At 34.7% G+C, this 27,090-nt stretch overlaps 5 protein-coding genes across 5 annotated transcripts; 3 read left to right on the plus strand and 2 right to left on the minus strand.

Annotated features, from left to right (window-relative positions):
* Positions 1 to 573: 573 nt before the first annotated feature.
* Positions 574 to 2,147, minus strand: LOC133325517 (tubulin gamma-1 chain). The gene is made up of 4 exons (XM_061534260.1): positions 2,099 to 2,147; positions 1,820 to 2,022; positions 1,167 to 1,757; positions 574 to 1,098 (listed from the first exon to the last, which is right to left on the minus strand). The coding sequence occupies exons 1-4, from the start codon at positions 2,145 to 2,147 to the stop codon at positions 574 to 576; spliced, it is 1,368 nt and encodes a 455-aa protein (XP_061390244.1).
* Positions 2,148 to 2,779: 632 nt separating this feature from the next.
* Positions 2,780 to 4,212, plus strand: LOC133325518 (uncharacterized). Its single transcript, XM_061534262.1, has 3 exons — positions 2,780 to 3,113; positions 3,408 to 3,574; positions 3,634 to 4,212. Exons 1-3 carry the CDS (start codon positions 2,780 to 2,782, stop codon positions 4,210 to 4,212), a joined length of 1,080 nt encoding a protein of 359 aa, XP_061390246.1.
* Positions 4,213 to 5,849: 1,637 nt separating this feature from the next.
* LOC133325519 (telomerase Cajal body protein 1 homolog) lies at positions 5,850 to 8,130 on the plus strand. Its single transcript, XM_061534263.1, has 6 exons — positions 5,850 to 5,886; positions 5,946 to 6,839; positions 6,935 to 7,100; positions 7,167 to 7,355; positions 7,419 to 7,845; positions 7,915 to 8,130. Exons 1-6 carry the CDS (start codon positions 5,850 to 5,852, stop codon positions 8,128 to 8,130), a joined length of 1,929 nt encoding a protein of 642 aa, XP_061390247.1.
* A 647-nt stretch (positions 8,131 to 8,777) lies between these two features.
* On the minus strand, positions 8,778 to 9,310 carry LOC133325500 (actin-related protein 2/3 complex subunit 4). Its single transcript, XM_061534244.1, has one exon. It carries the CDS (start codon positions 9,285 to 9,287, stop codon positions 8,781 to 8,783), a length of 507 nt encoding a protein of 168 aa, XP_061390228.1. The 5' UTR covers positions 9,288 to 9,310; the 3' UTR covers positions 8,778 to 8,780.
* Positions 9,311 to 12,452: 3,142 nt separating this feature from the next.
* Positions 12,453 to 14,956, plus strand: LOC133325505 (tubulin gamma-1 chain-like). Its single transcript, XM_061534248.1, has 5 exons — positions 12,453 to 12,509; positions 12,566 to 12,768; positions 12,830 to 13,420; positions 14,373 to 14,507; positions 14,568 to 14,956. The coding sequence occupies exons 1-5, from the start codon at positions 12,461 to 12,463 to the stop codon at positions 14,952 to 14,954; spliced, it is 1,365 nt and encodes a 454-aa protein (XP_061390232.1). The 5' UTR covers positions 12,453 to 12,460; the 3' UTR covers positions 14,955 to 14,956.
* Positions 14,957 to 27,090: the final 12,134 nt, after the last annotated feature.

Here is a 27,090-nt window from a genome sequence, read left to right on the forward strand (position 1 = left end):
AAGAGGTCTAGAAGGAGCCTTAATTTATTTTTATAGGCGAATTCATAGGCGGACTTTTAAAGGTCTTCCTACATAGACGAGATCTTGAGTGAGACATTTTATGCTCTATGGGAGTGGGAGTCTTATTATTTATTTTTTTTTTTTAATTTTATATTAAAAACTTTTAATATTTTTTTTTGTTGTGTTAATAAAAAATATTTTTTTAATGAAAAATTATTTTTTTTAATAAAAAAATATTTTATTAAAAAAAATATATATTTGTATATTAAAAAAATGTAAATAATTTTATTTTAGAGTTTTATTAAAAAAAACTTGGTATTTGTGCTCTCTGTATTGTTTACAGATAAATTAATTTAAAAAAAAATAATTGTTAATTAAAATAGTAATAATACGAACAAAATGACGTAAAACGAAAGTTATTAGAAACTAAAATACATAATGGCACGAAACATGCATACAAAAAATGAAAATTCGAGTACAAAAACATTAACATAAATATTAAAACGAAAATTAAATTTGTCACTGGTTGTGTGAAAAAAAAATTAAATGATTCCATCATTCCTCTTTCAATTCTTACTCTCCCTGACCCTTCTTGGCGGACCAATGTAAATAATTAGGCTGTGTAGCTGCCTCATATTCCTGTACCAAACAATCGACAACATCTCGCGAATCATCCAATTCGGAAAGGTCATCCTTAAAGATATCCTCTCGACGAAATTGATCCAAGAAAGCTCCACGCTTTTTGAGTTTATCATATTGTCCAAGAGCACGCTCGAACAGAGAGCAAATACTTGTATGATTGGCCAACATAAGACCGGATACACGATGGCTACTCTGAACATAGGGTGAGGAACGAGACAAGGCGACTTGAATACTGGCCGGACCCCAGGGTATAAATTGTGCCAGTTTACGTTCTCGTATGCGCTGCAACGATTTGTGCACCTGGGTGGGGTCAACTTCACCCTGGATTATATTCAAAATGGATATGTAACAATGGTGATTGGTTTTATCAGGGCCCGTGGAGACCATCATATTTTTCGGTTGCAATAGGCGACGCATAACATCCAACACCGTGGTTTTGCGTACATTAACCGTTTGCTGCAATGGAAGGAAAATTCAAAATTTCAAAAAATGTTCAAAATATGCTAAAAAAGGTCCCCACTTACATCATTATCTGTCGTCAGCGGAGTATAACCGGTCATCAGGAAATGCAGCTGCGGTGTGGGTATCAATGGAGCCGTCAATCCTATCAAATTGTTGTTCATATACGAAGGATAACGCAGGGTGGTAGTGCTAACCGACATAATTGTCGATACCAAAGTGTTGATTTGTGAAAAACTTGGGTTCTGTATGTGCAAACGATCGGTGGCAATACGATTTAGGGCGGTGTTATCCAAAACGACCACACAATCAGCACAGCTGGTCAAACGTCGCAACGTTAGTAGTGAATTATAGGGTTGTACCACAACATCACTTATTTCATCTTGATTGGGAAAGACACTATAGGTTTGTATCAGCTTTTTGGGGAAACGATCCGATAAACGTTCCATAATATAAGAACCCATCCCAGAGCCAGTGCCACCAGCAATCGAATGGCATAATACAAAACCCTCCAACGAATCACTGCCATCTGCTTCACGATCTATAATGTCGAAGACCTCTTCTTGCAGTTTTTCACCTTGACTATAACCGGAGGCCCAATTGTTGCCAGCACCGCCACCATGTTTCGAGAGATAGACATTTTCGGGATTGTACAACTAAAAAAAAAACACAATTTTGTAATAAAATAATTTTTTGTTAGTTGTATGTCCCCTCCTACCTTGGCATAGGGACTACTCATAATGGTGTGTATAACACGAGGCTCCAAATCCAATAACACCGCCCTTGGTATATAGTGATCATCGTCGGCCTGATAAAAGAACACATCTTTCCTATCGACACCATCAGTGGCAAAATCTTCTAAAACACCATTTGGCGAAATGCCATGTTCCAAACACAGGCGCTTCCAAAATTCAAAACCAACTAAAATTATAAAAAAATAATTAGCAGGAATTAAGTCATCCCATCTCCTTTTCATTAAGAATTTTTTTTTGTTTACTTTGATTTCCACACTGCCCCAATTGTAGCGTAATTATTTCGCTTGGCATTGTCCTTCCAAACTGTATCTGGCTATATCCACGGCAAGTGTTGTTGTTCCTTTTTTTGACCGATATAAATTTAAAAACTATGGCATTGGCTTTGCATTTAATTTGCCAAATTGCTCCAGCTGCTGTCATGTCATGAAAGACAACGGCATTTATCGATAACATTTATCGTTCTCTCATGATGGTATCTCTCTCTCACACATCGAATTTGGCGCTTTTTTCTACATTTATTTTGGTAACTATTCCACTTTTAGATGAGCAAACAAATGAAGTTGTTGTTATTTTTAAAAATTAAATTAATTTTAGTTTATTTTTAATTATTTCTTGTTTTAAAAAGCCCCCAATAATGTCCATTAAATGAAACTCTGCTGATTGTAAGTGAGGGATTCATAAATCGTTTTTCGTCTAATCGATATATTGTTGTTTGCCAATTGTCACAGTGTCAATTATCGATCTATGTATCCCTAAGCAGCGAGCAGCAGCAACAATTTCACAATCAACAAAAGCGGAGGGGAGGTTTATTTCTGTTGTTTTCTTTTTTTTACAAGACAATTGTGTTGAAAGCATTTATTTTATTTTTTATTATTAAATTTTAAACAATTAATTATCTGCATAAACATAAAGCAACAACAACAATGCCTATTGACAACAATGAAGATGCCATCAAAACTTTTGTTGTATTCGATTTGGAAACAAATGGCCTGCCCAATGAACAATTCAATACCTGTTCCATTACGGAACTTAGCATGTATGCATTTTCGACCGATTGCCTTAACAGGGATAATGTCCAACAGGATATAAAGGAGACTGGAAAAAAATTGCGAAGAGATGAACTAATGGATGGTATTGCATGTTTAGATGATGGTGATACTGCGATTGAAATACCAGAACTGCCCAGAGTTTTGCATAAATTAACTCTAATGATCAATCCCATGCGAATGATATTTCCTGAATCGGAGAGAATAACTGGTAAGTGGGAATTTATATACAAAATAATGTAGACACAATAGAAAAAACTCGAACATATAAAGGAGCAGCTCTGAATTGTTTAACACCTGCAAATCTGGGCCTAATCAGATCGTTATCTGTAATGTGGTAAATTGGCACATCAGTAGTTTTCTGACTTCACCTTATCATCACATATATGTATATGTAATATTGTGGTTTTTGTTGCATTACATTACGAAAATTGAAAGCAAACATTCTCCTTGGATATGATAAGTTGAATAAACAACTAATTTTTATATGTATATACTTTTCCAGGTCTCAGCAACGATATGCTGTGCAATGAGGCACCATTTAATAAAACTACCGCCAATTGTGTATTGGCTTTTTTGAGGCGTTTGGAAAAGCCAATATGTTTTGTGGCTCACAATGGTTGGAAATTTGATTATCCCATCATTAAATATGTTTTCGAAAAGAACGAAAAGGTAATACAATAATTTCAAAACTATTTTTAATAATAATTAATATTATTTTTATATTACAGAGCATACCCTCAACCATCTATTGTGTTGATTCATTTCAAGCCTTTATTGAAATGGATGAAAAACAAGAAGATATTAAAAATCTAAATATGAAGCCTCTGGACGAATTAACACCGCTTGCTTCCGATTTGAGTCAGCAATCAACAACAAGTGTCGATGAGCAGAATAATGAATCAAATCCATTATTAGAAAATGATAAAATTGATTGGCAAGCGGTCAATGAAATAACGCCTCAGCGTAAAACAAAAGCTGTCAAACGCAAACTATGTGATGATGACAGTGATACTCCCGAGTCATCGAAGAAATCTCCTCATAAGGCAGGGGTATCATTTAAATCGCGCCGTAAATTATTTTCAAAACCATTTCAACCCAAATTCAAATATCCACCCAAGGATAAATTTAAGTTGGGTAACATTTATGAACGTGTCTTCGGGAAACCACCCACAGATTTACATCGTGCCGAATCGGATGTTATGATATTAACGAAACTTATTCTACATTATGGTTTGGATTTTTTGGCATATGCCGAAGAGCGTAAGGTATCATTTGATGAGGTCAACAGATTGGGAGAAATTTCATAATTATATATTTTTTTAATATCGAAGTTACACAGAAACTGTGTACTCAAATATTTTATTTTTTTTTCCTAATTATTGTGATACAAAAAAAATTTTGTGCATGCTCAATTGTTTTAAACTATAATCTCTTCTTTTTTGAAAATTTTGTTTATTTTCTTTCAAATTATGTTTTTAACAAAAACAAAATATTTATATATATTTTAAAATATATGATTTTTATACATTTTTTAAATATTTTTAAAGAGTGTTTTATTTTTAAAACATGTTCTTAGGTGGATATTCCTCTGGCGCCTCAGCTTTAGAGTATATCCGTACGTTTTTTTTTTTACTTCTTATCCACTGGAATTGGAATTTTTGTCACGGTCTGTAGAAAGGTGATTTTTTGTAAAATAAAAATATATTTTTCCTCTTATTACTTCCTCTCCTTCCTAACTCAACATTTTTCAAGAAAGAACTTTCATCAAGATCATGGCCTATAAATATATATTAATAGATCTTGATCAATATATACTGCCTTGTACAATACTTGTCTAGTGTAAATCGTTGCAAAGAGAAATCGATTGATACATTAGACGAAAGTCGATCTATATATTCCTAATCTATTGCTTTGCAAAACAAGAGCTGGCGCCATTGTGAATGACAACAATAAAATTAAATGTATGTATGTTTACGAGCACGTATTTTAAAACTTGTACATATTTCTGTATATAATTTACTTATTAACAGTTAAGTGTGTCAATACAAAGTGCTATTTTTCTATTTGCTTTGAAAAGTAGTTTAATCGTTTCGACGAAAAACGATCTATAGATCCCTAATGTTCTGTGCTTTGCGTGGTTTTATATTTGTCGGGATCGGGATCGGTGTTGAGAGTTTCTCTCTCTTGAGAGAGTAATTAGAGTTGCGCTATTTTTAATTTTGTAACAAGCGTACTTTTTGTTCACAAAAACTGACATGTACCAAAACAAAAATTATATTTTTTATTATGAATACATTTACGCTTAAATTATAACATATAATGTGTGTAAATACAATAGTGCTATTTTATGATTTATTATCATTTGAAGTAGAATTTTAGGTATCTTTTTTGTTCCTACCTGTGGCAATGTTTTCCAACACAATTCACAATTTACCACTGAGAGAGAGAGAGACTCTCAACACCGATCCCGATCCCGGCAAATATAAAACCACGCTTTGCAAAAAGTCAAATGGCAATGTGTTTGTGTGTGTGGTGCAATTTAAATTGTTTTTGTTTGCTTGTTGGGGCAAACGAACGTGTTTGGATTTGTTTGTTACCGGCGTTTTTTTTTTGTTCTTTCTTGAAAGTGAAAAGTAAGTGAAGGTAGCACTTGGAGAGGAATATATATATATATATATATTAACGGATAACTGAAGGCAAATCCAATAAAACTAAACATAAAGGAGATTTCTTCGAAACTGCCTGCCTAAAATTCCAAACAAAAAGGGCGAACTGCCTGTGTTCTGAGAATAAGCAACTTTGCCTCACGGAAGATTCCCATTTAAGTTCCTAAAACCCGGTATGTAGGCTATCAAACCATATAATGTTGAAAAAAGATTTACATGTTTTTGTTGCTATTTTCAGGGTCATATTTTTTACCCTCTAGGTTTAATTTATATGGAAAATGGACGATAGCAGTCAATTGCCTTTGGTGGATCAATGTAAGCCCACGTTTAATTTCGATAAAATATATTTGTTCAATAATTGCCTCATCTTCCAGCATCTATGTCCCTATCCCTGGTAGATGATGATTCCATATTGAACAACAATGTAAAATACAGTCAATTGGAAATGAGTTTACCCGTCGAAGAGACTATTACTGGGGAAGTGGAAGACACCAGTATGGCTGGTGTAAAATTAAGCATTACCATGGATGAGGAGGAAAAGAATATGCTGACAACAAAACCAAAGGGTAGAAATGTACGCAGCGATACACTTCTTGAGAATATTTGTTATGGCATGGCCAAAGAAAAGACCAAAAACAAGGCGAGTATGGAAAATGAGAAAAGTTTGGAGGGAGGAGGAGGAAGGGGAGGTAATAATAAATCCATGCCGGATGAACTAGAAGATATTAGTATTAACCGAACGAAAGGAAATGAAACCAGCAAAGTGGAGGATGAAACAACTGGAAGTGTTCTAGATGAAAACGATGAAGAGGAAGAAGAGGATAGTATTATACCGGTAGACGAAGATGATGAGGACGAGGAGGGGGATTGTGAAGAAAGTACATTACAAAATACCACCAACTTAGAAAATACAAAATCCGATGCCAGCAAAAATATGTTTCAACATTTACAACCTCAAGATAAAACACAGGATGACAAAGAAGACAAAAAGAAGAAGGAAATTACTGCCATTGATATGGAGGAATCCATGGAAGTGGAAAATGATGTAACTGATATTGTGGAACAAAGTGTAGATATACCCCAAGAATCTTATGTTGAAGATGATGATCCTTCACAATTACTACCCGATGAAAATGGTTACTTTAAATATCCTCTCGTTGAGTTGGGTAGACGTCTATGGCCATCGACGGAACAAAAACAATGTTATACCAAGGGATGTCTATGGTCACCGGATGGTACATGTTTATTGGTGCCTGTGCATATGGATGGTAGGTTGAAAAAATCGAAACTAAATTTTGGGAAAAAAAAATATTTAAAAAATTTTTAATTTTGATTTGTTTTTTTTTTCAATTTCCTTTTCTAGGTATGCATGTCCTGGAACTACCCACCGATTTGTATACCACTCAAGAATTAAATGCCAAACGAGAATTAAGTCCTTTGACTACAGCGGTTCACGTCAAGGAGGGTGGCATGGTTTATGACTGTGCCTGGTATCCATTTATGGCAAGTACAGATCCTGCTACATGCTGGTGGGTAATTTCGAATCGGTTTATTCACTTTGAATACTGATTTATATTTGTTTTTGTATTTTTCAGTTGGTTGGCCACCCGACAACATGAACCCATTCACATGTGGGATGCATTTAGTGGAGAGTTGCGTTGTTCCTATCGTGGTTATGATGATGTCGATGAGGTGGAATCAGCAATTTCAGTGGCATTCAGCAATGACGGCCAGAAAGTGGTGGGTGGATATAAGAAAAATATCAAAATTTTTGATACAAATATGTGAGTAAGGATGAGAGAATATTCCTTTCTTAAAGACTCATTAATTTTATTTTTATTTAAAAGACCAGGACGTGATTACACCTCGGTGCCGGTGAAACAAACTGTTTCCTGCTTTGCCTTCAATCAGGAAAATGATAATTGTGTAACAACTGGCTCCTGGAATAGTCACATTTATCATTATGATTTGAGAGCCCCCAAATTGGGTCCTCTATTTGTGCTAGGTGGCCATAGTGGCGGTATAACATGGCTTAAATACTCAGCCTATAATACCGATAATTGGTATTTATATAGTGGTGCGCGAAAGGATAATAAAATCCTGAAATGGGATATGCGTAATTATCAGGAACCCGTCAAGACCTATGAAAGGTCGGTGCAGACAAATCAAAGGATTTATTTTGATCTGAGTCCATTGGAAAAATGGCTGATAAGTGGTGATACCGATGGTAGTTTACGTATATGGGATGTGGATGATAAAGAGGAACCAATGGAGGTGGGTAGATTTTGAAACGGACTAGAGGTTAGAATAATTATTAATATTTCTTTTTTGTTGTTGTTGTAGATTCCCTTACATTTTGATTGTTGTAATGGTGTCAGCTTCCATCCTTCGTTACCAATAATAAGTACCAGCTCGGGTCAATATCATTTTACCGATACGAATATAGTAGCAGAGTCTGATGACAAAAAGTCCGATGGTAATTCTGCAGGGCAGAAAATTATTGATTATGAAAATTCCGTTGTATTCCTGTGGTATGGTCCATCAACGAATGTAGATTAAAATATTTAGAATGTAAGTTTTTATTTTTACTTTTGTAATTTTGTTTTTATTGCTAAGATCATGAATTGTTAAGCTGAACGAATGAAGGATACCAGAGAGAAATAAATAATTGGAATTTTTAAGAATGCCTTGAAAAAAAATTATTAACAAATCCACGACTTATGTAGACCCTCTAAAAAATTATTTTAAAAATTCACCTTGAAAAATTCATGGTGATTTTTTTTAATCCATGCCTTGCTGAGGTCCTTTAAAAGAAAACCACACAATTAACTACTTAAATCTGAAAAATCTTTTCAAAATTTTATTTTCAAAAAAAGAACAGATGAAACACTACTACTTCATTTTGCAAAAATGGGAAATTACAAAATTTACTACTTTTTTGTTGTTAAAACTCAACGACAAAAAGTTGATCTTAAAAAAGGAAAATGCACACAAAAATTAATAATAAAAAATTAAAAAAATTGACAAACATACATTTGCATGTTAATGGAATACTTTTTTTCAAGATGTATAGATGTAAATACGGATGAGTCCACACATCCTCACCTTATCCTCCCACACAATCCGGACGGATAAGATTGACTTCCAAACGCCCACACACACCACACCAACACAGACAGAGAGATACGGAGACAATTTTGACACTTTACTTAAAATCTCTTCAAGAATTCCTCGGCACAAGTACGGGCCCTAGCATTAACGGCCAGCTTCATTTCACTGATTTCCTTATCAATTTCCTCCATAAAACTGATAACGAAATCGACCAGCTTATGTTTGTACATCTGTTCTGTATGGAAGTTCGTTATCAGGAAACTAATGTCATAGCCATCGATGGGCTTGCGCCGCAGGATGATAAACGATTCGGCACGTCGCATCATGAAACGGGTGAACTTGTGACATAGGATCTTCTCGATCTCGTCCGCCTGTTTGACAGCAATACTGACACGTACCGAATTGATGGAAGGTTCGATGAGAACACGTTCACGTTCATTGCGCGATATAACAATGGGTGTGAGTATCAATTCCTTGCTGGAGCAGACTTCCACTTCGGGTTTGTTGTGACGTTCCACAACTTGGGAGGGGAAATCTTGTAAACACATTGCTGCGGTCAGGGAATGGCGTACAGCAGTTAGATATGGTTTCAATGTGGCAGCCATTGTTGTTGTTTTTTTTTCAGTCTGTATTCAATAGTTCAGTTTAGATAATTTAATAAATTTTCCGATTTATTTTTTTAATGGGGAAAAATTTAACAAAAATAAAATGATTCACTGCTAATCAGAGTGTTTACCGCAAGACAATGTCGTTCGCTCTCTCTTTCTGTCCCTCTCTTTTGATGGCTGTCATTTACAACGGCGTTATTGGCAACGCCGTTAATTGGGTGTAGTTGTACGATTTATCATCAAATTAGTGTATTAACATGTTAAACGCATTGGCAACACATGAAATTGATTTTGTTGTTGTTTTGGTTTTTTTTGATTCTCACCCATTGGGTTTTTAAGAAAAAAATTAATATTTAATAAAATATACGTGGTGTAAAAAACTCCAAAAGACGGAGAAATTAATTTCCAATTGTCGTTTGACTGTCAATTTTTTTGTTTTATGTATGGGCAACACTGTTTCATTTAACTTCATTCTTCCATTATAATAATCCTTAAAAATTGTGAATTATTATAATTTCAATCATAATTAATAATATATTAATTAAAGAAATGTGTTATTTCTGCTGTAAGTTGATAAAAAAAGATGTTTCATTTCCCGCCGATTATATTGTGAAAATCATGAAATCATGCTTCTTCTACCAATATGATTCTGTTAATCACTGAGAGGGAGAATTTTTATTTTTGTGTCGCTTTTCTTACAATTTGACAGTTTTTGAGTTGTTATAGTGATTTATTTGAATTTGGGCGTTAGCAACATTGTTTCTCTCATTTGCTTCTTCTTCAGTTGTCATTTATTGTAACGGCGCGACCGGTTTGTTGAAATTTTTCGTAGCGAATTTAATCAATTTAAATAATTATTTTGCCATGAATAAGCAATAAAAATTGCGGCCGGTTCATTGCAATGTTTCGTAGTGAATTTAATCCATTTAAATAATTATTTTGCTATAAAAAATCGTTAAGAATTGTGAATTATAAAAATATTCATTATATTTAATAATTTATTTGTGAAATAAAAGTGCTAATCAATTGTATTTTGTCAAAAAAGTTGTGTTCTATTCCCGCCATTTCTTCTGTGCAAATTCATGCAGTCGTGCTTCTTCTTTTTCAACCAATTGGATTGTGGAGAGAGTGAGAGAATCATTCTCCTAGTGTCATTTGTATTAACGGCACGGCCGGTTCATTGCAATGTTTCGTGGTGATTGTTGTCAGTTTAAATAAATATTTTGATATAAATAATCTATAAAATAATTAAATAATAAAAAGTGAAACAATAATTAATACGATTTTAATGAAATAAGTGTGTTTTAAAGTGCAAATTATTAGCAAAATGTTGTGTTCTATTCCCTTCTTTCCGTGCAAATTCATGCAATCGTGCTTCTTCTTTTTCAAACAATTGGATTGCTGAGAGAGAGTGGGAGAATCATTCTCCTAGTGTCACTTGCATTAACGGCGCGGCCGGTTCATTGCAATGTTTCGTAGTAAATTTAATCAGGTTAAATTATTATTTCGCTATAAATAATCCTCAAAAAATTATGCATTATAATAAATTGAATAATAATTAATAAAATAATAATTGAATAAAAGTGTTTTTATGTGTAAATAATTAGAAACAAATTTTGTTATATTCCCTTTAATTCTACTGTGCAAATTCATGCAATCATGCTTCTTCTTCATCCAATTGGATTGCTGAGAGAATGGGAGAATCACTCTCCTAGTATCAGTTGTATTAACGGCGCGGCCGGTTCATTGCAATGTTTCGTAGTGAATTAAATCAGTTTAAATAATGTTTTTGCTATAAATAATCATTAAAAATTGTGATTTATAAGAATTTAAATCATATTTAATAATATACGTTTTGTTCTATTAACACCAATTCTGCTGTGCATGTAAGCCATGCTTCTTCTTTTTCAACCAATTGGATTGCTGAGAGGAGAGCGATACAGGCCGATAATAATTCTCATAGTGTCAATCATATTAACGGCGCGTTCGGTCCTTTGTAATGTTTCATAGTGAATTTAATAAATTAAAATAATTATTCTGCTATATATAATTGATAAAATAGTGAAATAATAAATAAATTTAATCTAATTAAAAATATTAAAAAAATAAATGTGTTTTCAAGCGTAAATTATAAGAAAAAAGTTGCGTTTTTTGTCAGCCAAATATATTGCAGATTCATTCATGTTCTTCCTTTGCTTATGAGAGAGTGTGTTCGTGTGTGTGTCTTTTAATGAGAGAGAGTAATGAAAATGGAGTTGTTATTTATTGTAATTGATAAGCCGTAATATGTGTTGGCTTTATGTTGATAAAGTAAATATAAAATATTAAAACAAAATTAAAAAATGCAAAAAATAAATATTAATAAAAAAATAAAAGTGCCATAATGAAAAAAAATTAAATGTAATAAATTGTAAATTTGTGTTAGTCAATTTCTATTAGCCGCTCTTTAATTCCTTCCTGAATTCTTATTGGACTACATCAGCATCTTAATGGATATCATCAAAGCAAGTGGCCGGTGAATTGGTAAGTTTTTGCACTAAAAAGCAACAATTTTTTAATTTAAAAAAAAAATTAGAAAACAATTTTAAAAATTAATTAAAATATCTAAAAAAATATTTAGAATATCTAAAATAAAATTTAAAATATCTAAAAAAATATTTAATATATCTGGAAAAAAATATTTAAAATATCTAAAAATATATTTAATATATCTACGCCCTCATTTCAACACTGGAAAAAAATATTTAAGAAATCCACGCCTCATATGGACCTTGAATAAAATGATTTAAAAAGTCTACGCCTCATTTCAACTCATGAAAAAATTATTTAAAAAAATAAAATCGCGTTCTGATTTCAACCATGGAAAGAATTATTTAAAAAATCTACATTTCAAAAAATCGTTGAAAAATATATTAATAATTTCACGCCACTTAAAAATCTCCTCCTTTAAAAACTCAATACGTGGCCATGTTACTTCATTGTTTAACATATACCAACCAAACATTGCCAATTTACTACGATTATTGGCAACATTTTTCCCCCAAGGGTTGGCAACATTTGGTACTTCGAATTATAACGGTATTTGTTGTTTGTGTTTTTGTTGCTTTATTATTTATTTTGCTTTATTATAAAAATTTGCAATACTAAATTTGTATTGAAAAATCGAAAAAATGCCAAGTGAAATAATTACCTTGCAATTGGGCCAGTGTGGAAACCAAAGTAAGTAAAAATGCCCCACTGCGTAATTTTTGTTAATTGTCTTTTTATTCTTGCAGTTGGCTTTGAATTTTGGAAACGTCTGTGTCTGGAACATGGCATTTCCCCCACCGGTATGTTGGAAGAATTCACCACCGATGGCCTGGATCGTAAGGATGTGTTTTTCTATCAGGCCGATGATAATCATTATATACCAAGGGCAGTGTTATTGGATTTGGAGCCACGTGTTATTCACACCATTATGACCTCCACATATGCCAAGGTAAGTAAATGGAATTTCACTATTTAATTTAATTTTCATTAATTTTTTGTTTTTCTTACAGCTTTACAATCCCGAAAATGTCTATCTCTCGAAACATGGCGGCGGTGCTGGCAACAACTGGGCCTCTGGCTTTAGCCAAGGAGAAAAATTGCAAGAAGAAGTCTTTGATATCATAGATCGTGAAGCTGATGGCAGTGATTCGCTGGAGGGGTTTGTTTTATGTCACTCAATAGCTGGTGGTACTGGTTCGGGAATGGGTTCCTATATGTTGGAACGTCTATCGGATCGTTTCCCTAAAAAACTGCTACAAACCTATAGTGTATTTCCAAATCAAGATGAAATAAGTGATGTCGTTGTCCAACCCTACAATTCCCTACTGACACTGAAGCGCCTGACCAATTGTGCAGATTGTGTTGTGGTATTGGATAACACCGCTTTGAATCGTATTGCTTCGGATCGTCTGCATATTGAAAATCCAACTTTTACACAAATTAACACGTTGGTATCGACAATTATGTCGGTTAGCACCACGACGCTACGTTATCCTTCGTATATGAATAATAATTTGATTGGTTTGACGGCTCCCTTGATACCTACACCGCAGCTGCATTTTCTGATGACAGGGTATACTCCGCTGACGACAGATAATGATGTGAGCTATATTTGTTATATTTTTTATGGAAGTCCAAAGGGTCTAGAAAAGGCCTTTAGGTCCTCTATAAGGTATAGAAGACTTTGAGACCTTTTTATTGCCTATAGCAAACCTTGAGGTCTTCCATGGCTCACAGAAGACCGTGAGGTCTTCTATTGGTCATAGAAGACTCTATGATCTTCTATTGTTCATAGAAGACCCTAAGGCCTAAAAGGCCTTTAGGTCCTCTATAATGTATAGAAGACCCTGAGACCTTTTTTGCCTATCGGAAACTTTGAGGTCTTCTATTGCCCACATAAGACCGTGAGTGGCTCTATTGTTCATAGAAGACCCTTAGGTCTATAGTCCATAGAAAACCCTGACGTCTTCTATAGTCCATAGAAGACCCTAAGGTCTTCTATAGTCCATAGAAGACCCTGACGTCTTCTATAGTCCATAGAAGACCCTAAGGTCTTCTATTGTCCATAGAAGACCCTAAGGCCTTCTATCGTCCATAGAAGACCCTAAGGTCTTCTATAGTCCATAGAAGACCCTAAGCTGTTCTATAGTCCATAGAAGACCCTAAGGTCATCCGTAGTCCATAGAAGACCCTAAGGTCTTCCATAGTCCATAGAAGACCCTAAGGTCACCTATCGTCCATAGAAGACCGTAAGTTCTTCTAGAGGCAATAGAAGACCTTAGGGCAATAAAAGACCCTAAGGTCTTCTATTGTCCATAGAAGACCCTAAGGTCTTCTTTTGTCCATAGAAGACCCTAAGGTCTGGAAAAAGATTATTTAAAAAATCCACCCCTCATATGGACACTGCGAAAAAATTATTTAAAAAATCTAGACCTTTGAGGTCCTCTCTTGTATACAGAAGACCCCAAGATCCTCTATAGTAAATCTGAAGAGCATTTTTTAAATATATTTCTCATTCCATTAATAATTTTCCCTTTTCTTTATTTCGCCTAGACCAATGTGAATGTCCGCAAAACCACTGTCCTGGATGTCATGCGTCGCCTGTTGCAGCCTAAAAATATGATGGTCTCCTCGGGTCCGGATAAAACCAATCATCACTGTTATATATCCATATTGAATATTATACAGGTATTTATCGGATATATTAATTTTGAAAAAAATAAAATTTTAAAATTTCCTCTCCCTTAGGGTGAAGTAGACCCCACCCAGGTGCACAAATCCCTACAGCGTATACGCGAACGTAAATTGGCTCAATTCATACCCTGGGGTCCGGCCAGCATTCAAGTTGCCCTCTCACGTAGTTCACCCTATGTCCAGAGTAATCATAAAGTCTCTGGCCTGATGATGGCCAACCATACGGGTATAACATCGCTATTCAATCGTGCTCTGGCTCAATATGATAAGCTGCGTAAACGTGGAGCTTTCTTGGATCAATTTCGTCGTGAGGATATGTTTAAAGATGATCTCTCCGAATTGGATAATTCTCGTGATGTTATCGACTGTTTGGCCCAGGAATATGAGGCGGCAACGCAAAGTAATTATTTACAATGGGTTCCGAGGAATCGTGGAGAATAGGATCGAGATCTTGGAATTCTTCAGCAATTTGTCAAACCTCCTAACTAACCTTCTAAGCTAACCTTTACTTTGGATTTTGATTAATTTTATGGTCATGCTAAGCCTTGGCCATTTATGAAATAAATTACTCATGAATTGAACATACACACTCCAACATATTTATGTGTGTATTTGGTTAGCTGTGCAGCACCATGTGTTGAAGAACTGCAGCAATCCAAACGATGCTGCTACCTCTCATGTAGGCCAAACAACCAATCAACCACTAGACAAGACACCTAGTACCAAACTCATCATCATCAGTTTGGTTAATTAACATGCGTGGGTATTCAATACTATTGCTGTCAAGTAGGCCACATGTTTTGGAATTGGAAGTCTCTATTAAAACTGAAAACAAATTCCACTTCAATTTGAGAAAAATGTCATTGCAAATAATTTTCCCTTTCAATGAAGCTACGAAATGGGTGACTAATTTTCAATTAAAAATAAATTTCCTATGGAACTTAACAACCTCTTAGGAAACTCTACCCAAACTCAAGACAAGTTTCCTTTTTTGGTTATCACAATATTGAAATTCTTCTCAAGAAAATAATTTTGAATTTTTTTCAAACAAAGAATACCCTCTTCTAACCGATATGGATATCTATTAAAAAAAAATATTGTGGATATCTAAATGTTTTGTATTTTAACAATTTTTATTAAAACATTAATTTGTTAAAGTGTTCTGTTATCTCTATCTCTAGTCTGCCATTAATGAAGAAGATGTTGTGTGGTGTTTTTCATAATTTAGTTTCGCAGATTATCAGGAAGCTAATTTATAATTTTTATACCCATATTTGTGTGCAAGTATGTAGCTTCTATATTTGGTATTTGTTTCTAGAGATGGCGAATAGAAAATTAGTTTGTCTTTATGGCAATGACGTTTTTGATTAGACAAAGGCGTCTAATTGATTTGAGTGATAATTAATTTCGAATATTTAAAAAATATATATATTTTAAAATTAAATTTTCAAGAGTCTCCATATGGCGTGGATTTTTTAAATAATTTTTTTCAACATGTCCACAAGGCGTGGATTTCTTAAATATTTTTTTTTTCAACATTTACACAAGGCGTGGATTTTTTAAATAAGTCTAGTGGAGACCCTTGAAAAAATTATTTTGAAAAAATTACTTTAAAAAATCCAAGTCTAGTGGAGACCCTTGAAAAAATTATTTTGAAAAAAATTATTTAAAAAATTCACGCCTAGTGGAGACCCTTGAAAAAATTATTTAAAAAATCCACGCCTAGTGGAGACCCTTGAAAAAATTATTTAAAAAATCCACGCCTAGTGGAGACCCTTGAAAAAATTATTTAAAAAATCCACGCCTAGTGGAGACCCTTGAAAAAATTATTTAAAAAATCCACGCCTAGTGGAGACCCTTGAAAAAATTATTTAAAAAATCCACGCCTAGTGGAGACCCTTGAAAAAATTATTTAAAAAATCCACGCCTAGTGGAGACCCTTGAAAAAATTATTTAAAAAATCCACGCCTAGTGGAGACCCTTGAAAAAATTATTTAAAAAATCCACGCCTAGTGGAGACCCTTGAAAAAATTATTTAAAAAATCCACGCCTAGTGGAGACCCTTGAAAAAATTATTTAAAAAATCCACGTCTAGTGGAGACCCTTGAAAAAATTATTTAAAAAATCCACGTCTAGTGGAGACCCTTGAAAAAATTATTTAAAAAATCCACGTCTAGTGGAGACCCTTGAAAAAATTATTTAAAAAATCCACGCCTAGTGGAGACCCTTGAAAAAATTATTTAAAAAATCCACGCCTAGTGGAGACCCTTGAATAAATTATTTAAAAAATCCACGCCTAGTGGAGACCCTTGAAAAAATTATTTAAAAAAATCCACGCCTAGTGGAGACCCTTGAAAAAATTATTTAAAAAAATCCACGCCTAGTGGAGAGTCTTGAAAAAATTATTTAAAAAAATCCACGCCTAGTGGAGACCCTTGAAAAAATTATTTAAAAAATCCACGCCTAGTGGAGACCCTTGAAAAAATTATTTAAAAAATCCACGCCTAGTGGAGACCCTTGAAAAAATTATTTAAAAAATCCACGCCTTATGTACCCCTACAAAAAAAATCCACCATTGAAAAAATTATTTAAAAAATCCACGCCTTATGTACCCCTACAAAAAAAATCCACCATTGAAAAAATTATTTAAAAAATCCACGCCTTATGTACCCCTACAAAAAAATTCACCATTGAAAAAAATATTTAAAAAATCCACGCCTTATGTACCCCTACAAAAAAAAAACACCATTGAAAAAATTATTTAAAAAATCCACGCCTTATGTACCCCTACAAAAAAAAATCCACCATTGAAAAAATTATTTAAAATATCCACGCCTTATGTACCCCTACAAAAAAAAAAATCCACCATTGAAAAAATTATTTAAAAAATCCACGCCTTATGTAGGTCTCCAAAAAAGTTATTTTAAAAATCCACACCTTATGTCTTACTTGACTTAGCTGGCTTGTGACAGAACTTTCGTTCCATAACCCGAGCTTAGGAAAGATTTCCAGGCGCGGCGGTCTTTTGCGCAGTTTTTTCCAATTTGAAAGATCATATTCGGCAATGTTGTCTTCCACTTGGTCTTTCCATCTTATTCGTGGCCTTCCCCTACTGTGTGAACCATCAGCTGGTTCGCTTTTATATGCTTTTTGTGCTGGGTCATCTTCGAATTTTCTGTAAGGTAATAATATCGGCTTTGTACTTTTCGAGTACATCCGCCACATTCCAAGTGCAGATTCGCAGATTGTGGTCCTTTATACGTTTGTGGGGGTTGTCAACATTAGGGGGCTTTGGTTTTCTTTTTCTTTACTTTTTCATAGTAGGAGGGGTTTCCCAAGTGTGGACAACTAATTCGACGCCTCAACCCATTTTTTCCAAGTTCTTATGGGTGAACTCGCGGCACATATCAGCTCACTATTTCAACGGGTGATGAAAATAGCTACCACAGGTGCCACCGCAAGCAGGTCAGTATTCACAATTGAGATTAAAGAGGGATCAAGATAGGCCTGGACTTCGCCATATTAAAGCCAATCAGAGCCGTTCCTTGGTATCTATCATCCCCTACTGTTAACCAGGGATCTTACGTGGATATTGTCCGCGGAGTGATAGCACGTCTGTATATTTTGCTGTGCATCTACACACTAATTTATTGGAATAAAAAATGATCCTTAAGAACTAAATATTACAATATGACTGAACCTATCTTAGACTAATGTGTAAAAGAGAGAGAGAGAGAAAGAGAGAGTGCGTAAACCCACCTGACATAACATATGTAGTGGACACACACATTTCCTTATCTCACATGTGACCAGCAAGCTACACATGCTCATCAGTCTGTAGCGAAGATTACTCCTCGTAATTTCACCCAAACATACCGCATGCGGCAATATAAAAATCCTATCGTATTCTTGTGTACAAACATTCAACCAAAATAATCTCTTATCTCAAGTGGACTGTATACGAAAATAGATCCCTGTTTAACTAAATATTCTCTCTTCTACACAAGAGACCAACCAAAATAAAAATGATTCTGCCCGGCATTTGAATGTCACGTATCATGTGTATCGTATTTAAGTTGTTGTTGTTGTAAACGTTTTGCTACAAAGTGTGCTGAATTTAATGCCATTTTGTTTGGAATATCGGTCAGTTGGCACACGCGTTCCATCCATGTGGCGCTTTGGATTATTGCCATTAAATGGTCAATAAACCTGTCACACACAAAAAAATTATAACCTCAAAATTTCTCAGGAGCTCTTCTTCCCTCTTTGGATTATTTTACATGAACAAAAATTGGAAGACCTTGAGTTCAATTGTGTTTCAAATCTATTTCAAAAATTTAAAATTAACTTCTGTTCTTATAAATGACTCACATTAGTCCGCCGTCCATTCCACTTCCAACTGGAGCACGAGTACACCTTTCTGTGTGTGTTACAAGGAACTATGGTTTCCAGTAGCGAACGAACAACCGACCATTAATTTGAAACTTGTTGGCAATCACATTTTGAAATTTATGTGGCGTTACAATTTCCAGAAATAAAAAACATTAACAAAATAAATTATTTTGTCACAAGTCCAGTAGCAGAATAATAAGTTTAGTGGCTTTTATTTCTTGGTTCTAAATTCTGTTCTTTGTGTGTGTGTTTTTTTGTCTCTTTGGAATCCATTTGTCGTTTTTGTCCAGGTCCACATGTGAATAATGGCAGTAATATGTCCCAGCAACAATTCAACATGGACTTCTGTTTATTTTTGTTTTTCGCTTAAATTTAATGAAGTCCAATTTATTTTGTCATATCTGGGGTGGTGGCCTCTCTTTCCCCGACACTCTACACAATTCTCAATTTGAATTTGACATTACTCCCCTCTCTCTCTCTCTCTTTTGAGGTGGTGTGCTTGTATGTAATTCACTTAATTGTGTCTTTCAATTGCAAGTAGTTTTTTTGTTTTTTTGGTGAGTAATGTTTTGAATGTTGTGCTGTTGTCGGAGAGGTGGCGGGAGATCACTCAGTCACCTTGACTTTACTCCAATTTCATCAACATTTGGTAATAACTCACCAACAATAACAACAACCCAAAAATAAAATTATAACTCGTTTAATTGACATTGTCGTAATGACGACAATAAAAACTGTCTGATTACAGACCTCCGCATACACTCAGGGTGTGTGGAAGAGGTGGTGAAGAGGAGTGACACATTCCCAAAACAGAGTCATAAGGTGTTTTAGGGGAGTTCATTAAATTATGTAGGTCTCCAAAAACATTATTAAAATAAAATCCATGCCTTATTCAATAATCCTCTCGTTTTAATAGGTTTTGGGCACAGAAACGGCTGGAAATTAAATAAGGTGCTATTTGCGAAAAAAAAAATTATTTTGCTGAAAAACGATTTCTGGGCCTATGTCGATGGAAGCGATGAATGTCATGGAAACTGCAAATGCGTGCAATTTTGGGTGAAAAACGATTTCTGGGCATTTGTCGATAGAAGCGACGAAAGCAAGTCCAAAAGGCAGCGGCCGACATAATGTTGGCGTTGAGTCCATCGGAATTGGGCTTGATAGCACAATATAAGAGTGCAAAGGAAATCTAATTGAGATTGGAATGAACGTATCAATCGAAAGGGCCTGCAAGGAAGGCTACATTGTTGTAAAGAGTCGCATTGTCAAGAATGCGTGACGGCGATAATGTACGAGAACATCTAAACGATTTCTTCGATGCCGTGGCTAAACTAAAATAAATTGACGTTTTAATTGGAGATGAACTGTTGGCGATTTTACTTTTGTATAGTTTACCAGAATCGTTCGGAACATTTCGCTGTGCTCTGGACACTAGGGACGCATTGCCCAAACCAGAAATTTTACGTGTGAAAATTTTGGAAGAATCCGAATCGAGGAAATCGAATGAAAATGGCGAATCTTCTAGTGTTCTTGATGACAAAAAGCATGATATGAAGGAAAATAAATGCAAGCAAAATAGTGGTTGTTTTAAATGCGGTAAAATCGGGCATTTCGCAAGGAATTGCAAAACAAGAAAGAGTGAACGTACTCGTAGTTCTCAAAAAGTGGAAGGAAATAGAAAGTCTGAATTGACACTAATGACAGAAGAAGCAAAATATTTGTGTCCAGAAGTGTTAAATCCAAATGGTGTTTGGACAGTGGTTGTACATCGCATATGAGTGCTGATAAGGAGATTTTTACGAATATGTCAGTAATGGATCAGACTCTGAACTTGACAAACAAGAAGTGTACAAAAATTTGTGGAATCGCAAAAATGGAAAATGGGGCTTCCGACACAAATCGAAATTAGAAGACGTTCTGTTGGCGATTTTACTTTTGTATAGTTTACCAGAATCGTTCGGAACCTGGAAATAAGAGACAAATTACCCAAAACCGGAAAGTTTACGTGTGAAAATTTTAGAAGAATCGGAATCGAGGAAGTCGATAGAAAATGGCGAATCTTCTAGTGTTCTTTATGGCAAAAAGGCATGAAATGAAGGAAAATAAATGCAAGCAAAATAGTGGGAGTTTTAAGTGCAGTAAAATCGGAAATTTGAATTGACACTAATAACAGAAGAAGCAAAATATTTGTGTGACAGCACAAACAAATTATTTGTGTCCAGAAGTGAAATCCAAATGGTGTTTGGACAGTAGTTGTACATCGCATATGAGTGCTGATAAGGAGATTTTTACGAATATATCAGTAATGGATCAGACTCTGAACTTGACAAACAAGAAGTGTACAAAAATTTGTGGAATCGGAAATGTTCAAATCTCAGTGACAAATCGTGATTCTAAAACAAATGTGAAATTAGAAGATGTTCTTTGAGAACAAATCTGATGTCAGTGTCGAAAATAACAGATAAAGCTTACGAGGTTAAATTTCGTAAATACGACGAAGTTATAATTGATAAAGGAAAGAAAGTGATATTACTACAAACAGAATCATAGATTTGTATTATATTATTAACGAAGAAAATTCAGAAATTGTAACTACCCAGAAAAGAGGTAGAGGACGTTCGAAATTCGGATGACGGGAAGATCCAGCAAATTATTCCAAACGTTGAAAGATGAGGTTGAAGGTAATCAATCTGAAGATGAATGAGGAGAGAAACTCCGAAGAGTGTGAATATGTATACCTATCTAACGAAGGCGCCCGAACAAAGATAGATAAACCATTAAATGCGAAAAAGCCTCAGGGAGGTACTAATGTAGGAAGTCGATTAGATGAGCGATTGACGTCGATTGGACTTCTGGCAGCTCGATAATAACTGCAGATAGAATCGGAGACTTGTATTATATTATTAACGAAGAAAATTCAGAAATTGGAACTACCCAGAAAAGAGGTAGAGGACGACCGAAATTTGGAAGGCGGGGAAAACTCAGAAAATTATTCCAAACGGTGAAAGATGAGGTTGAAGGTAATCAATCTGAAGATGAATGAGGAGAAAATGAGGAGAGAAACTCCGAAGTGTGTGAATATGTATACCTCTTTAACGAAGGCGCCAGAGCAAATGGTTGTAGCGAAATTATGCGGAAGGAATTGCAGGACAAGAAAGAGTGTAAATACTGGTAATGAACCATTAAATGCGAAAAAGCCTCAGGGAGGTACTAATGTGGCAAGTCGATTAGATGAGCGATTGTCGTCAATTGGACTTCTGGCAGCTTGATATTAACTGGTGATATTAACTGCAGATAGAATCGGAGACTCGTATTATATTATTAACGGAGAAAATTTAGAAATTGGAATTACCCAAAAAAGAGGTAGTGGACGTTCGAAATTTGGAAGACGGGGAAGATCCAGAAAATTATTCCAAACGGTGAAAGATGAGGTTGAAGGTAATCAATCTGAAGATGAATGAGGAGAGAAACTCCGAAGTGTGTGAATATGTATAACTATTTAACGAAGGCGCCGAACAAAGATAGATGAACCATTAAATGCGAAAAAGCCTCAGGGAGGTACTATTGTGGGAAGTCGATTAGATGAGCGATTGTCGTCAATTGGACTTCTGGCAGGTTGATATCAACTGCTGATATTAACTGCAGATAGAATCGGAGACTTGTATTATATTAATAACGAAAATAATTAAGAAATTGGAACTACCCAGAAAAGAGGTAGAGGACACCCGAAATTTGGAAGACGGGGAAGATTCAGAAAATTATTCCAAATGGTGAAAGATGTGGTTGAAGATAATCAATCTGAAGATGTATGAGGAGAGAAACTCCGAAGAGTGTGAATATGTATACCTATCTAACGAAGGCGCCCGAACAAAGATAGATGAATCATTAAATGTACACCCGAATATGATATTAACTGCAGATAGAATCGGAGACTTGTATTATATTATTAACGAAGAAAATTCAGAAATTGGAACTACCCAGAAGGCGGGGAAAACTCAGAAAATTATTCCAAACGGTGAAAGATGTAGTTGAAGGTAATCAATCTGAAGATGAATGAGGAGAGAAACTCCGAAGTGTGTGAATATGTATACCTCTTTAACGAAGGCGCCCGAACAAATATAGATGAACCATTAAATGCGAAAAAGCCTCAGGGAGGTACTATTGTGGGAAGTCGATTAGATGAGCGATTGTCGTCAATTGGACATCTGGCAGCTTGATATTAACTGGTGATATTAACTGCAGATAGAAACGGAGACTTGTATTATATTATTAACGGAGAAAATTTAGAAATTGGAACTACCCAGAAGAGGTAGTGGACGTTCGAAATTTGGAAGACGGGGAAGATCCAGAAAATTATTCCATACGGTGAAAGATGAGGTTGAAGGTAATCAATCTGAAGATGAATGAGGAGAGAAACTCCGAAGAGTGTGAATATGTATACCTATCTAACGAATGCAAACATAGATGAACCATTAAATGCGAAAAAGCCTCAGGGAGGTACTAATGTGGGAAGTCGATTAGATGAACGATTGTCGTCAATTGGACTTCTGGCAGCTTTTGGAGCTGAATGTAACTTGGCCACCTATCATGTGAATGTGTTGACGACAAATGATTGTATCGAAATTACCCGGAAATTGCACGAATTAAGTCTGAAACCAACTGCTCAGAATCCACGTATATTCTCGAAGAGGGAAGGTGAAAACGTTTTGTTAATATTCAAAGATTTTAACGATCTGTTGTTGGCCTCCAATGAACCAAAGTGTATAAATTCCGTTAGAAAGACACTATCGAAATCGTTTCGAAATCGTGAACGATATCGGTGAAGTAAAAGAATATCTAATTTTGAAGAAAACAGCAATATCAAAAAATCCACGATGATAAAAAAATCTGCAAACACGTCCAAAGAATTCGAAATCAAAATTGAAAACAATAAATATTTTTAATTGAATTTGTTTGTACGCACTGCCACTGAAATCGACTACTAGTCTTGACCTTTACTGCTACAAAAAAAAATCAAAGCAATTTGGTTGCTATTATTGTTGTTGTTGTTTTATTGTCTTCATACATGAGCTGTAATGTTTCGATTTCATTTCAATATTTTTTGCTACTCCAACTACTCCATTCTCGAAATCGAAATTATAGCAATTATGGCTAAACAACAACTACTGCAATGAATTGTTACAGGTCGCCCCGCATTTGATGCTGCCTCTGCCGCTTCGATTGGTTGCTGTTGTTGTTATTTTCAAAATTGATAATTGATATTGATTACATAGTGCCATCGAAGAGACAGATACCTCTGGACACGCACGAATGAACGCACATCTCGAACTTTGATTCTTTAGCAAATAGTTCGTACGTACACACCGTAACGTGTTGGTTTTTTTCAACTTCGTTTTGGAGGTTATTGTGCTACAGGTTGGTACATTCACAACTGAATCGAATGAAATCGAAGTTAACCCCGCTCGCCCCAATGCAGCAGCATCGGACAGGTTTAATGATTTGTGGAAATAACAAATTGAACATTTTTTTCAAGTTCAATGCCAATTGATGAGGTGGATCGATGGATGGTTGGAGAGAGGGAGGGAAGTAGGAAAATTATTAATAAAAGTTATTTAGGCTGGAGGGAACGGAAGCAAGTTTGTGTCTTAAGTCTTTTGTTTTTTTGATTTAATGCCATGTAATTATCTAATTATACGAATTCCTTTACATTAATCAGAAAAAAATAGTTTCTAAAATACAGTGGAACAAGCCAACAGTATTTTCCTGGGTCTACATAAGGCGTGGATTTTTTAAATAATTTTTTCCTGGGTCTACATAAGGCGTGGATTTTTTAAATAATTTTTTCCTGGGTCTACATAGGGTGTGGATTTTTTAAATAATTTTTTCCTGGGTCTACATAAGGCGTGGATTTTTTTAATAATTTTTTCCTGGGTCTACATAAGGCGTGGGTTTTTTTAATAATTTTTTCCTGGGTCTACATAAGGCGTGGATTTTTTAAATAATTTTTTCCTGGGTCTACATAAGGCGTGGATTTTTTAAATAATTTTTTCCTGGGTCTACATAAGGCGTGGATTTTTTAAATAATTTTTTCCTGGGTCTACATAAGGCGTGGATTTTTTAAATAATTTTTTCCTGGGTCTACATAAGGCGTGGATTTTTTAAATAATTTTTTCCTGGGTCTACATAAGGCGTGGATTTTTTAAATAATTTTTTCCTGGGTCTACATAAGGCGTGGATTTTTTAAATAATTTTTTCCTGGGTCTACATAAGGCGTGGATTTTTTAAATAATTTTTTTTTTAAGGCGTGGATTTTTTAAATAATTTTTTCCTGGGTCTACATAAGGCGTGGATTTTTTAAATAATTTTTTCCTGGGTCTACATAAGGCGTGGATTTTTTAAATAATTTTTTCCTGGGTCTACATAAGGCGTGGATTTTTTAAATAATTTTTTCCTGGGTCTACATAAGGCGTGGATTTTTTAAATAATTTTTTCCTGGGTCTACATAAGGCGTGGATTTTTTAAATAATTTTTTCCTGGGTCTACATAAGGCGTGGATTTTTTAAATAATTTTTTCCTGGGTCTACATAAGGCGTGGATTTTTTAAATAATTTTTTCCTGGGTCTACATAAGGCGTGGATTTTTTAAATAATTTTTTCCTGGGTCTACATAAGGCGTGGATTTTTTAAATAATTTTTTCCTGGGTCTACATAAGGCGTGGATTTTTTAAATAATTTTTTCCTGGGTCTACATAAGGCGTGGATTTTTTAAATAATTTTTTCCTGGGTCTACATAAGGCGTGGATTTTTTAAATAATTTTTTCCTGGGTCTACATAAGGCGTGGATTTTTTAAATAATTTTTTCCTGGGTCTACATAAGGCGTGGATTTTTTAAATAATTTTTTCCTGGGTCTACATAAGGCGTGGATTTTTTAAATAATTTTTTCCTGGGTCTACATAAGGCGTGGATTTTTTAAATAATTTTTTCCTGGGTCTACATAAGGCGTGGATTTTTTAAATAATTTTTTGGAGACCTACAAAAGGCTTGGATTTTTTAAATAATTTTTTCCTAGGTCTTCACAAGGCGTGGATTTTTTAAATAATTTTTTCCTGGGTCTACATAAGGCGTGGATTTTTTAAATAATTTTTTCCTGGGTCTACATAAGGCGTGGATTTTTTAAATAATTTTTTCCTGGGTCTACATAAGGCGTGGATTTTTTAAATAATTTTTTCCTGGGTCTACATAAGGCGTGGATTTTTTAAATAATTTTTTCCTGGGTCTACATAAGGCGTGGATTTTTTAAATAATTTTTTCCTGGGTCTACATAAGGCGTGGATTTTTTAAATAATTTTTTCCTGGGTCTACATAAGGCGTGGATTTTTTAAATAATTTTTTTTTTGGATTTTTTAAATATTTTTTTTGGATTTTTTTAAAAAATTTTTTAGTTGCTAAGTTATTAAATTATTTATTAACATTGACAAATGAATGTCTAAATAATTTATTGAAGAATTTCTCCTCAAATGTGGCTCCTCTAAGTCTACCCAAATCAGTTAAGACATCGAAGTGATGTCATGGTGATTTTTTATTTATTTCCAAACTGCATCTCGAAAAACAAACAAATTCTCATTAAATTGATGATCGATTGATTGTTTCGAAACATCCACACACCAGTTGCCATAATTGGCGAGAGCAGTCTTCATCTTCTTCTCCAGCTGCTTCATCGCGGTAAGTGTTGCTGCAAATTACTGCAAAGAACATTAATTTGACGCCCCGTCAAAACGAAAAAACTTTCGCTCACAAAACGATGTTCAAACTGACAATTTGGCAGAGGCATTTGACAACAGTTTCGTTATACAGATTTATTGGTGTTTAGCGGATTTTTTTGTGGGTTTCATATTTCAAAGAAGATGCATTTTTTTGGGGAATAATCCGAAAATGACAGAAACATAAACACCGGTTGCTTAACGGTTTTTATTTTTTTGATAAATGGGATCGGCAATGAGGAATTGTGTTTCGGAACCCACACACACAATTAAATAAAACGATTAGAAATTCGATATGATTTTATCTGAATAAAATATTAATTTCCGGAAATTTTCCGTCAACAATGTCGGAGCTTATGCACAGAGCCTTACTGACGCTGTCCCCTTGGGCCAGGGCGAACGGCCTTGGTGTAAATCCAACAAAC

The sequence above is a fragment of the Musca vetustissima genome, unplaced genomic scaffold (genome assembly GCF_032173495.1).
Source record: "Musca vetustissima isolate MV318-11 ecotype Yass unplaced genomic scaffold, APGP_CSIRO_Mvet_v1 utg10917, whole genome shotgun sequence".
NCBI classification, from domain to species: domain Eukaryota; kingdom Metazoa; phylum Arthropoda; class Insecta; order Diptera; family Muscidae; genus Musca; species Musca vetustissima.

Coding starts and splice junctions, on each gene's coding strand:
- LOC133325518 (XM_061534262.1), top strand. CDS start 2,780: ATGCCTATTGACAACAATGAAGATGCCATCAAAACTTTTGTTGTATTC. Junction 3,114..3,407: donor TGAATCGGAGAGAATAACTG/GTAAGTGGGAAT, acceptor ATACTTTTCCAG/GTCTCAGCAACGATATGCTG. Junction 3,575..3,633: donor TTTTCGAAAAGAACGAAAAG/GTAATACAATAA, acceptor TTTATATTACAG/AGCATACCCTCAACCATCTA.
- LOC133325517 (XM_061534260.1), bottom strand. CDS start 2,147: ATGCCAAGCGAAATAATTACGCTACAATTGGGGCAGTGTGGAAATCAA. Junction 2,023..2,098: donor GGGGCAGTGTGGAAATCAAA/GTAAACAAAAAA, acceptor TTATAATTTTAG/TTGGTTTTGAATTTTGGAAG. Junction 1,099..1,166: donor CGCTGACGACAGATAATGAT/GTAAGTGGGGAC, acceptor CTTCCATTGCAG/CAAACGGTTAATGTACGCAA.
- LOC133325519 (XM_061534263.1), top strand. CDS start 5,850: ATGGACGATAGCAGTCAATTGCCTTTGGTGGATCAAT. Junction 5,887..5,945: donor ATTGCCTTTGGTGGATCAAT/GTAAGCCCACGT, acceptor CTCATCTTCCAG/CATCTATGTCCCTATCCCTG. Junction 7,101..7,166: donor ACAGATCCTGCTACATGCTG/GTGGGTAATTTC, acceptor TGTATTTTTCAG/TTGGTTGGCCACCCGACAAC.
- LOC133325505 (XM_061534248.1), top strand. CDS start 12,461: ATGCCAAGTGAAATAATTACCTTGCAATTGGGCCAGTGTGGAAACCAA. Junction 12,510..12,565: donor GGGCCAGTGTGGAAACCAAA/GTAAGTAAAAAT, acceptor TTATTCTTGCAG/TTGGCTTTGAATTTTGGAAA. Junction 13,421..14,372: donor CGCTGACGACAGATAATGAT/GTGAGCTATATT, acceptor TATTTCGCCTAG/ACCAATGTGAATGTCCGCAA.
- LOC133325500 (XM_061534244.1), bottom strand. CDS start 9,287: ATGGCTGCCACATTGAAACCATATCTAACTGCTGTACGCCATTCCCTG.